Raw genomic sequence first — 12,265 nt, 5'->3', positions numbered from 1 at the left:
TACGAGTATATGAAATACTGGGTTCTAAATTTTAAAGTTCGTTATCTTTCCGAACGCCCTAACTTTCTGTTGTGTTGGCTGGAACACTGTCAATGTGCTGGTGGGTGGCTCTTCAACCAAAATAGGGCATTTAAATTACAGGATGCTGTGTATATAATTAGAAGTAAGTGCGGGGAGCAGGCCTGACGTCATCGTATAATTGCTGGGCTTTGACGTCAGGACGGGCTGGAACGAGGCAGGCGAGTCAGAGGTGGGTGACGGCGCAACGTGCTGACGTTTATTTAAAGGTCCGGTGCACGGAGGATGGACGGGCAGAAGTACCGGCGTGTTATGGAGTGAGTGGAACTGTAGTGGGGGGCTTGTTGACAAAGAGATGGAAGGCTGCGCTGCCAACGCCGCCTGAGTGGAATCTTGACCCGGAGAGCTCTTGCCGTCACTCCCCGCCTTTGCCTTTTCCAGCCCCCCGGCCGCAGTCGACGATATTCCCTCCTCACTCCCTCCTCCCTCCCCACCCCCCACCCCACCATTCCCTCGTCCATCTCCTCCTCCAGGAACTGAAACCGGAGAGAGACCTGGAGGACTTATCGAGGTGGCCGTCGACTCCTTCGCTCTTCCTCTGCTGCGGGGATGAAATTAATGATGGTAATGTCTTTCTGAGCGGACGGTCCCTGCATCATCTCCATCGTTAACGCAATAAACGAGAAACACTCTTTGCAAGCGGAGAATCGGCGTGTCTTCAGCGGGAGGGAAAAATGGGGTGAGATATTTGGTTTCTTATTCATGTAAACATATTTAGAGCGAACAAGCGGCATTCTATAATCGAGATTATTTGAATCAATTCAGTTCCCTTTCTCTCACCCCAACCCCCATTAACTGTTCAGAAGCTAATGTGCTTTAAGGGCAATATTGGGTCGCTGACGCAGGTGTTTCAGGCGCTTGACACTTTTGTAGCTGCGGACGAGGATCAGTTGTACAGCCTCCTCAAACTAATAACTAGCTGTATTCCCCTCGTGTATATTAATGTAATTTCAAATACATATTGGTAAGTCCGGGAAGCAACGAGGTCTGTCAAATGTCAATCTGCGAAGTCATCGCTTACATTTAAAATACGGGGTGACATTCAAATAATGTAAGTTCGAAAATTAACTCGAGTTTTCTGTGGCTACCCAAGAAACTTCAGGCATCATCCTAATCAGCTTTGTTATGTAGAAAGCTCTGAATATTCTCCATAAATTTTACCACATCTAGCATTCACCGAGGACGAGAAGCTCGTTTTTTAAAAATAAAACTTGTTCTAAGTATTCGTTCCATTCGATCCAGAGAATTCGGTTTATTGAACGGGCTTGCATATTTTCATATACATATTTAAGCTCTGATAAAGTTTTAAATATTTTATAATCACATTATTAAATCCAAGTTGACTTGCTCTAAAAACAAAGTCCTACATTTATTTTGCAGAACCCGGCTGCCAAACAGTATTTGAAAAGTTGCTATTCAATGCATTTGTCTTTCTTGCACTTGACTTTTTCCCTCAGATGCAACGCCTACCCCGACTAATTTTCAGGTGTCCAAATGAGTGAAACTTGTAATTCAGTGACATTTTGCTTAATTGTATTGATGTAAAATGCACACATTCTTAGAAGTAAAACTTTATACTTGTACCAAATTTCTCAACATCTAAGATTGAGTCATTTAAAAGTAATGTTCAGAAAACCCAACTTGAACTATCTATTAAATGGTTATTTGTGTATAATTTGGGGTATAAAATTTTCAAATGCACCAAGAATTCAAATTCTGTATGAACTTTAGGCTTGTATTTGCACTTGTTTTCAACTCTTAAGTTCTGAAGATCAATTTACACAAAAGGAGGAATCAAAACAAAAAGTGCATGGGTGGTGAAATTAAGTGTATAATATCATCCAGATGCAGATTTCTACAATTGAGGTTTGCATTATCATTGTGTTGAATGTACTGATTAATAATGTTACCTTGTTTTTAATAACAATTCATCCTGCATTTACATAGCTTGGTTGTTTTTGCTACATGCAAATAGTTATGACAATTGTCTTGGAGGGAATTTAAGTAACTTCCTTACAGGTGATGTGTAACAGTAGTACTTCTCAATTTTCCTTGAGTACAAGCCTCTTCTGTAGTTTTCTATCGAATGATCCATTCATATTGTATTCTTCAGAACAAACATATTGGAACCAAAAGTAGGTCGCTTGGACCCTCAAGCCTGTTTTATCATGCTGGATCTGATTGTAACCTCAAAATAACATTCCTGTATTTTCCTGTAATCTTAGTTCATCTCAACTACATATAAGCTAGCCTTAAATGTTCAAAGGTTCTACTACCACTGCTCTTGGAGAAAGAAATTTCCGAAGTCTGTTCTGTGGGGAAAACATCTCATCTGTCCTGAATGAATGATCCCAAACAGTGCTTGATTTCCTTTCAGACAAAATATCCTCTTCAGTTTTCCCATGTCAAGACACCTGGGGATCTGCCTTTTCAATCAAATCTCAGCAAATACATGTCTCACCTATCCAACCTTTTCTCAAAAGCCAACCTACTCTTTGTAGGTTTCAGTAGCTATAATATTTCCATTGCAGTTGTGTTAGTCCTTGAATCAGGAGTCCAGTACTGTACAGTCTCAACATAGAAATCTACAGTACATTACAGGCCCTTCAGCCCATGATGTTGTGCCAACTATGTAACCTACTCTAGAAACTGCCTAGAAATTCCTTACTGCATAGCCCTCTTTTTTTAAGCCCCATGTACCTATCTAAGAGTTTCTAAAAGACCCTATTGTATCCACCTTCACTGGTAGTGCATTCCCTGCACCCACCACTCTGGAAAAACTTCCCTCTGACATCCCCCTTGTACCTATTTCCAAGCATCTTGAACTATGCCGCCTCGTGTTAGCCATTTCAGCCCTGGAGGAATACCTCTCTCAGGTCACCTCTCTTTCTCCGTCACTCCAAGGAGAAAAGGCAGAGTTCATTCAACCTATTCGCATAAGGCATGTTCTCCAATCAAGGCAACATCCTTGTAAATCTCCTCTGAACGCTCTCAACAATACCCTATATGCTATATGGAGTGTAAGCACCTATGTTTGCAAATATTCTGTTAGATTTCCTAGTTGCATGTTGTATGTGCATCCTAGCCTTTTGGGAACCATACACACATGCAGATTCCTTTGCACTTCTTCACCAATGGGAGAATATGCAGCTTTATTTTTCCTGCCAAAAAGATTTCACTTCATACTTTATATGCCAAACATATTCATTTAACTATATCCCTTTGTAGCCTAATTGCCCTCTTCACGATCTACCTATGTGCCAACCCTTCATATGATTTTCAGCCCAGCAATTCCATGCTGATCATTAACCACCTATTTTCACTGGTCCTGCAGTATTCCTGTGTTTGCTTCTCTCCATATGTTTGTACGCTCCACCAGAACCTGTCATTCACATGCAGACTTGGGGGGGTAATTTACAATGGTCAATTAACCTACTAACCTAGTACGTCTCTGGGGTGTGGGAGGAAACCAGGGCATCGGGAGTTAATGCAGGGGGTTACAAGCAGAATGTGCAAACCCCACACACAGCATCCAAGATGAGGACTGAGACTGCCTCTCTGACACTGAAAGGCAGCTGGCTGTATTACTTTGATATTTATTTTTTTGACATGTTATAAAAATACAAATGGAAAGATCAATTTTATTAAATGGACTTCACACTTGGCAGTGTGTGACCATTTGAAATATTTTTGGAAGATCCAATTAGGCTTTTAAGTTTGTTTTGAAAACACTTCTGTCCATTGTTAACTCTTGCAGAACAAATAAACATAGATAGAATGTAGAGCAGTATAGCACAGGAACAGGCCCATCAGCCCACAATATCTTGCCGAACCAATTAAATTAGTAATCAAATATCCAATTAAACCAATCTCTTCTGCCTGCGCAATGTCCGCATCCTTCCATTTTCCTCACATTCGTGTGCCTATCTCTTAAGTCTCTAAGGTAACTATCTTGACCACCACCCTAGGCAGCATGTTCCAGGTAACTACCACTCTGTGTAATGGAGAAAAGCTTGCCCTTCACATCTCTTTTTCACCTTAAGTGCAAGACTTCTGGTATTAGATATTTCAACCCTGGGGAAAAAGAAACTGTCTACTGTCTTTGCCTCTCATAACCTTAGAAATCTCTATCAGATCTCCCTCAGCCTCCACCGCTCTAAAGAAAACAACCCAGTTTGTCCAGTCTCTCATAGCACATGCCCTCTTATCCAGGCAGCATCCTGGTAAACCTCTTCTGCACCCTCTCTAAAACCGTGACATCCTTCCTATAATGGGGCAATTATATGCAGTACTCCAGATGGGGTCTAACTAGAATTTTATAATCCTGCAACTTACTTTGCTAACTTTTGTGTTCAGTGCCTCAACTAATAAAGGCAAGGATGCCATTTGCTGCCTTAACCACCCTATCAACCTGTGTAGCCGCTATTGGGGAGCGATGAACTCGGACCCCAAGATCCCTCTACTCATCAACACGGCTAAGGGTCTTGCCCTTAACAGTATACTGTCTCAAAGTACAATGAGTCTTTTGTGGGACTAAATGAAGCAACTGTATACCAGGAAAATACATCTAGTAAGTTTACCTGTAAATGGATAATTTTAACTCCACTTGGATAAATGAGGATTTGTTACTATCTTAAGGTAGATGGATTTTTCAACTTGCTTATTTATGTATTTCCTGTGCGGTTAGGCAAAGTGGTAATAGTTCATAAGATATAGATCGTGGAGGAAAGAGTTCATTTACAATCATGCGCTTTTTTTAAGAAAAGGGGGATAATTGTCTTGTCTTGAAATGCTGGAAACAGGGACTCTCATAGTCATTGATCCAATGGTTTCAATACAGCCATGAACTGGAACACATATAGTTATCTAGATTGATCTGCATTCTGGGTGTAGTATGTATTGTCTTGGTCAGTGGTATCCGGAAGGCTGATATTTTCCATCAAAGTAAATCTGATATACTGAGGGAAGCTACTTCTTCAATAGAAATTCCTTGAAATAAGCAACATCTCTAAAGGATAAACAGAAAATACTGAAAATGTATGGCAAATCTGAGAGTTTGAAGATTTTTAACAGTTCTCCATAATTCCTTTGGAAATGCTGTAAGATATGCAAGATCATTTATTGACTTTTTTGCCTGCTACATCAAAGGCTAATTGCTCATCTTGTTTTGGTGTTAAAACATGAGCCTGCGTTTTCTCTTTGGGTTGTGTTTCCAAGATTTGCATTTTTATATAGAATGCTAAGTTTTCACAATATTGTAGGGCATTATTAGGTTGTTAAAAACAGAAAACTGAACTAAATTAGATTAATGGAATAGGCGTAATGTGTGTGGGCAGTTGTGTTTCCTCACAGAAGATACACTATTGTGTTGGAAATAGTTAATGAAAATACTGAGGTCAGTGTACATGTTAATTTACAGCTTAACTTTTGCTTACAGTAGTTGAGTTTCTTTTTCTTTGTAACTAGGTCACAATATTCTTCATTATCTAATTGAAGGATTCATTTTGAGTTTGTATACATTGCCTATTTCTGGTCAGAAGAAATTCATATGCAACAGGGTCTTATAGCATCTTGGAATGAGTGAGGTGGAGAGACGAAAGGCGAGAATTGTGTCATTTCTACTTTATTGAACATTTGGGCTATGTAAATTCAGTTCATTGTTAATCTGTTCAATAAATCTGTCATCTGCCACACTTTATTCTTTTGGCAGGCATTCTTATGAATGGTAGTGTTTCTGGCCAATAGGGCATCGCATCCCTGGCAGCATCGCTTGAAAATATAATGCTTGATTTCATGTGTGCAGAGGGCACTTCATGATAAGTTCTTTTGGCTCCTCCAAAGCATCCAACCTGTCACATTGCTTGTTCACTATGCAATAATGGATAACTAAAGATCTTTTAAATTGAGAGTCATTGTTTTCAGTCCCTGCCTCAAACTGTTTCCAAGCCACCACCTCTAACCCCTCCATCACAATTCAGTATGTTCCAAGCTTCTCACAGAGATGGTATGCTGTTTCACACTGATTTGAATTTCTAACCCATCATCTCTCCATCTATGAGACCATTTACTTACAGCTCTATAATTTAGATTAGTTCCTTCCCTGCTGTGCCTCATCTGTGGAAGCCTTCAACCAAAAAAAAAGATAAACCCTGATTTATTTTTTCCCCAAGTCACAATTCTGGTGTGATCCAACATAGAATTCAAAAATCTTATTCCATAATGTAATGCTACCATAAAGAGCATCATTACCTGTTTCTACATGTAGTTTAACCACCAGTGTTTGGATGATTTGCCATCTGTGATTTAAGAAGCCTTGGAAATCTGTAATTGTGGTATGAGAATATACAAGACTCAATAACTGTTTTTTGGTTGATTAAATTTGAAAATTTCTTGTGGAAATTTCAATTCCAGCCTGCAAGTTGTGTCCCATAATATAACCAGCTTTTCAATTAATTTGATGTTTTGGGTTGATGACATTAGTTCTCTCAGTCTCCAAAGATATTCAGTATTGTTCTTGTTTTTCACATTTCCAGCAGGTAGATTTTGGCTTAAGAGTTCCGTTTTGGACACAATAGGTCAAAGATGATAGCTTGAAGATTTAAGATTTTGTGCATAAACTGGTACTGAAAATTTCATGGCAGAATAAATGTGGGGTAAATTTTCATAAAATAATTTTCGAAGTCTAAATGCAACACTGTCAAATTAGTTTCTGTAATGCTTTACCTATAGAACAAAAAATGGAAAATATTACAAGAATTTGACCTTGATTGACCAAGTTATTTTCTCATATTGTTATTAATCTCACCATACCTCTAGCTGTTTGTAGTTTTTAACAAAGGAACTAAATCAAATATAATTTATTTTGGAGAGAGTTATTTCAGTAGCTGTTTCCCTTGCATTTCTGTAGTGCCACAAAAGCTGTGGGATTTGTTCACTGAAGCTTTCATAATTGTTAAGCTCATCTGTTATGATACATCTTTGACTTAAACCACAAAAAACATAATTTATATACTTTACTGAATATGATTTTGGCTTAATATATGACTGCTACAGTTTAATATCTAAACTGATGGTTTTCACCATTGTTATAAGCAATAAAAATGTCAAAGTTCTGTACCATGTTGTGCTTTAATGTGGATTGTTGATTCTTGTAGTGCATTTAGTCTACCATGTGGGTTCTGGCATTTGTAAGTAATTGTCCAATTAGTCAAACTCTCCTGCTTTCTTACTGAAACCCGATAAATGTCCACCAGCTCTATTTTGAGAGTTACTGATTCTGCTTCCATAACACGTAATGGGCATGTATTGCAGATCATAGTAGTTTTGAGGGGATTTAAAATAATAGCTTTTCATTTCTGCTTTAGCTAATGTTAAATATGTACCCTCGATTATAAACCCATTGTTGGAAGTTGGTAATTCTTAGCAGATCATAGATTACTTGAGGTAATGAAGTTTTTTGGAAAAGTGACAATTAATATGCAGCTTTGCACTTTTGTGAATTACCTTTACAATTGCATTGTTTAATGGTTACCTTTTGAGCAGCCTCTGAATGCATTGCTAACCTTCTCTACTCCCATGTTTCTCTTTCCTCTGGCTTGTTTTTATAATAACTTGAAAGGTAAAGTAAAACCTTCAAATGAACCATCAATTCAGCCAAGCCCACTTGCTTCCTCAATTGTAGTAAAAAGGGATTTTCTAAAGGTACTTCCTCTAGTACACGACTTCCTTTGTGTAGTAGGTAGGTATCTTTAGGGAGATTTGCCTAAAAAAAATTGATCTCCCGTCTCTTGGGAAAATTAATGCATGTTTTGTCTTTAAATCCAACATTGTCAAATTATAGAAAATTTCTCTGAACTGAGTATCTATAAAGCAATAATTTTATCATGTTCAAGTATTTAAAGACTTCTCATCATTTCAATCTAAAATTTCAAGTTTTGGGAAATCAAAGTTGATATCACTTTAACAGATATTGAGAGTTATTTGGATTGAAGAAATGAGTACTGGGTTATCATTAGTATAGTTACTCACAAATTTAAAAGGAATCTGGGGAAGAGCAGTATTTTGTCAAAAGGAATTATCCTTTTGAGAACTGCCCAAAGGACTTCTTACTAAGAGTTACTCTTTCGAGTCGAATGCTTGCTGCATTCTGGACAGAAGAAAATTTTGTTCATGACTGAGAAGAAAACATTAAACCAAGGCACCTAAAGACCTGCTGCTCCCCTTTGGAAAGTGTGATCCACCAGTGCCATCAGATTGAGCAAATGGGTCTTAATTAACTGTACCACGATGTGCTGTTCAAGCTCTAGTACATTTATTTTCAAAGAATGTATAAATTATACAACTTTGAGATGTGCATGTTCACAAATAGCCATTAAGCAAAAACCCAAATTAAAGGAAAAAAAACAATAAAAATAAAAGACCAACACTTGATGCGCAAGAGAAAAAAGAAATAAACAAGTCGTGCAAACAACTGAAGTGAACAACAGTATTCCGAACCAAAATTGAGTCCTCAGATCCGAACCCCAGAGCAGTCTGGAGTAGGCCCAGCAGCTGGGGCAGTCTTCATAGCCTCAGCGCCAAGGAGATGACCGTTGCAAACAATGACTGAAATTGACTATGCTGACTGACACCCTCTTTTTTTTGGTCTGCCTGGGCCGGAGTTTAAATTGACCAAAAGAGAGCTGAGGATCGCGGACAGCGAGCAAAATCGGCTCTCGCCTCCGATCTGGGCTGGTGTTTAAATTGTCTGAACAGCGTAAGGTACCTTGCACTTGGACCCGGGCACCACTGCTGTGAAGGTCCTTGGGCCTAGACCATGCCACCTAGTGCCTCGCTCTGAGCCTAGGTTTCGTTGCCCACCCGAAGCCACTCTCAAGCTCTTCAAATCAGCTTAGCGCCCAGTGCAGTCCAATCTCGCACCTGGGCCAGTTGTCCGAGCATTGTAATTGAATTTCCTCTGCCTGTGCGCCATCTTCTCCTTAGAGCTCCCAGAATGATCGAGCTTCATTCCCAGGCCAGCTGTGCGGACACCGGAACTCCATCTGCAATTATTCATCCACCGAACTTGCCTTGCCATCGCTCGCCCCTTCACTGTTTACAGCGATAATTTAACACAGTTTACCTCAAAACATATTTTTACTTATGTTATTAGTTAGATTTCTTAGCTTTTTGACTACCAGGAAGCTGTGGGATGTGTTCAGCAGTGCCATCGTAACTGGCTATTGCACAAAATTATAAGCTGTGTAATTAGTATAGATCTATGCTTTTGTCTCCTGATTTAATAGTAAAGATACTACCAACTGAACCAAATTGTTAGCACTTTTTATTCATTTTACAAAGAATTAGAAATGCAATGGAAGCATTTTTGGCTATGTATTTTCTCAGATATCATAAACACAAGAGATTCTGCAGATGCTGGAAATTTAGAGTAATGCACACAAAATGCTGGAGGAACTCAAAAGGTCGGGCAGCATCTATGGAGAGGATTAAAGAGTCGAAGTTTTGGACCAAACTCTGACAGTGTTTCAATCCTGATGAAGGGTCTTGCCTGAAACATTGGCTCTTTATTCCTTTCCCTAGATGCTGTCTGACCTGCTGAGTTCCTCATTACCTCACATGTCCTTGGGTATACCATAGAAAATAATATACACTTTCATATTCACCTCATTCATCTTTTCAGCCGAGGTTCCTATTGTAGTTCCGGTGCAGTTAATGCTCAACCATGCACTAAATCCAACAGACCATAATTTAATTAGTTTTGTATCAAGAGAAAAAAAATTAGCTTTTTTGCCACATGTACATGAAGACATAGTGAGATGAATGCATTGTTTGTGTCAACGACCAATACATTCTGGGAAAACGCAAGTATTGCCATGTGACAGCATAATATGCCCACACTTTACTAGCCCTAACCTGTAAGTTTCTTCAGCGTGTGGCAGGAAACTGGAGCAGGTGGAAACCTGCAGCTATGGAGAGAATGTACAAACTCTTAACCGAAACTGGGAATTGAATCCCAATTGATTTTACAGCTGGAGCTGTAAAGTGTTGCACTAACTGCTACACAACCATGCCGCCAGTATTCTAGTGAAAGCAACTTGCGTAAACTGAATAGTGAAATGCAGAAGAAAATGCATTGTCTAATGCAAGTACCATCGGAATGTTCAAACATCTGCAGCACACAGAGAGTGGTGAATCTGTGGAATTCTCTGCCACAGCAAACTATTGAGGCCAGTTCATTAGCTATGTTTAAAAGGAAGTTAGATATGGCCCTTGTGGCTACAGGGGTCAGGGGGTATGGAGGGAAGGCTGGGTTCTGAGTTGGATGATCAGCCATGATCATAATAAATGGCGGTGCAGGCTCGAAGGGCCGAATGGCCTACTCCTGCACCTATTTTCTATGTTTCTATGTTTCTTATATGGCAACAGATGAGGAAATGATCCAGAGCACTGTTGTCACGCAAAGTTGCTTTGAAAGTTCCACACAGTAAAAAGTTTCAAAGTAGTCATTTTGATTATATGAAATGTCAAACACTCAAGGAGCTTTACCTAATAAGTATACAAAGTTACACTTGGATTTCACAGTAAAGTTTAAGTGGTTAAATAAGTATTTGGAATAGCCAGCAGAAATGCTTTACAAAAGAAAACTGATTTCACATAACATTTCCTAAGCTGTGAGTCATTTTTTCTCAGCAACTTTCATGTTTTTGTTGTGAACTGTTGTTCTTGTGGATCTCATTAACTTGATTAGTAAATAGCTTTCCTCTGTGCCGTTGAGCAGTAAAAGGAGAAGATTCTAGATTCACTCTTGGGATGTTATCTGCAATTTACTTGAGTGCTGGGTTCATAGGAATGTGAAAATAACTAACCAGCCAGTCTTGTTTTATAATCTCTCATAAATGGCATTTGTTAATGTGTACCTCAGAGTTTGTTCCATTTTTTTTTTGTCTACCTTTTCCTCTTCAATGAAATCAGTTGTTGGCAGTTTAAGTTTTGTGGGAATTATTCGCAGAGCTGGCTGGTAACAACAGAAAAGGAGAGACTTCTTGGAAAAGAGAGCAAATTAACAGCAATGGTTGCTATAGTTGCCACTTGGATAGGATTTGTACTTGTGACACAATTTGTTTGATTTGTATGTTCTCTGCACAGTTGGCCATTTATTTAAATTCAATCTAATATCTGTTAATTTTTAGTGTTAGTAAATGTCTGTTAAAATACAAGAATTCTGATTTTAAAAGAAATTCCTAAATCCGCTTTTACTTTAGAAAACAAAGGGCTAAGTTTTATATGTAATACCACATAATATTGTCAAAGATTGAGTCTTGAATCTTAATAGTTAATGTAATAGTTAATGAAAAAGCTGCATGGAAACAATACTTGAAATACTGGCTTTTGTTATTTTAGTGCTGAAAAAGCTGACAATTTAATATTGTTAGATTGCAGAACCTGCTATTTAGTTACACAAATGTATTTTTTTGTTCAAACTGCAGGTGGACTCAAATATAGTTAGCAAGTATTGAAGAGGTCACTCAACTTTAGACTTAAAATATGATTCCAACTTTAGTATGTGAATGGTGAAGATTAAGTTGTAAATGATGAATATTGTTTAAAAGTTATTGGTGGTAATTGGAAGTTTCACTTAGCTACATTATCAGACCGCTAAATTAATCTAACAGATTGATGAAGGAATGTGGGTGGAAAAGGTGACATTCCTTTAGTGGAGGCACAAGAGACTTCAGAAGCTGGAATAACAACAAAGCTCTGTAAGTAACAGATGAATTAATAAAAGTTTCAACTTGCTGAATTATTTTGTCTCAATCAAATATAACCTCAAGCACTCTTGTGCACATTTTTAGCAACAATGTTAAATCTTGCATTTCAATTAATTTTTTGATTAAATTCTTGAATTTTGGCAGCTTGCTTATCCCTAGATATTTGGCATTTTGATTAGAGATTAGGAAGATGTAACTGGCATGTAACTGAAGTAATTTGGTATAAGAGCTCATTCCAGAGCTGCATTCCATTTTGATTACTGCCCTTGTTCTCCACTAGCTGAATACTGAATCTGTTATGTTTATTTCTCAAACAACAGGAATTCTGCAGATGCTGGAAATTCAAGCAACACACATAAAAGTTGCTGGTGAACGCAGCAGGCCAGGCAGCATCTCTAGGAAGAGATGCAGTCGACGTT

General features: G+C 38.5%; 1 protein-coding gene across 2 annotated transcripts in view; it reads left to right on the top strand.

The window, feature by feature from the left end:
• Positions 1-274: 274 nt before the first annotated feature.
• LOC134347141 (homer protein homolog 1-like) overlaps positions 275-12,265 on the top strand; it is a 102,921-nt gene continuing 90,930 nt past the window's right edge. Inside the window, exon 1 of one of the 2 annotated variants that reach the window (XM_063049324.1) lies at positions 275-757. In XM_063049324.1, the coding sequence (XP_062905394.1) occupies positions 753-757 (5 nt within the window). In that variant the 5' untranslated portion in view covers positions 275-752. Of the gene's footprint in view, positions 758-11,667; positions 11,838-12,265 lie in introns of those variants that run through there. The other variant, XM_063049328.1, reaches the window with a different exon arrangement.

This window comes from Mobula hypostoma, chromosome 5 (assembly GCF_963921235.1).
Source record: "Mobula hypostoma chromosome 5, sMobHyp1.1, whole genome shotgun sequence".
NCBI lineage: Eukaryota > Metazoa > Chordata > Chondrichthyes > Myliobatiformes > Myliobatidae > Mobula > Mobula hypostoma.
This window is presented reverse-complemented; position numbering and strand designations above follow the sequence as displayed.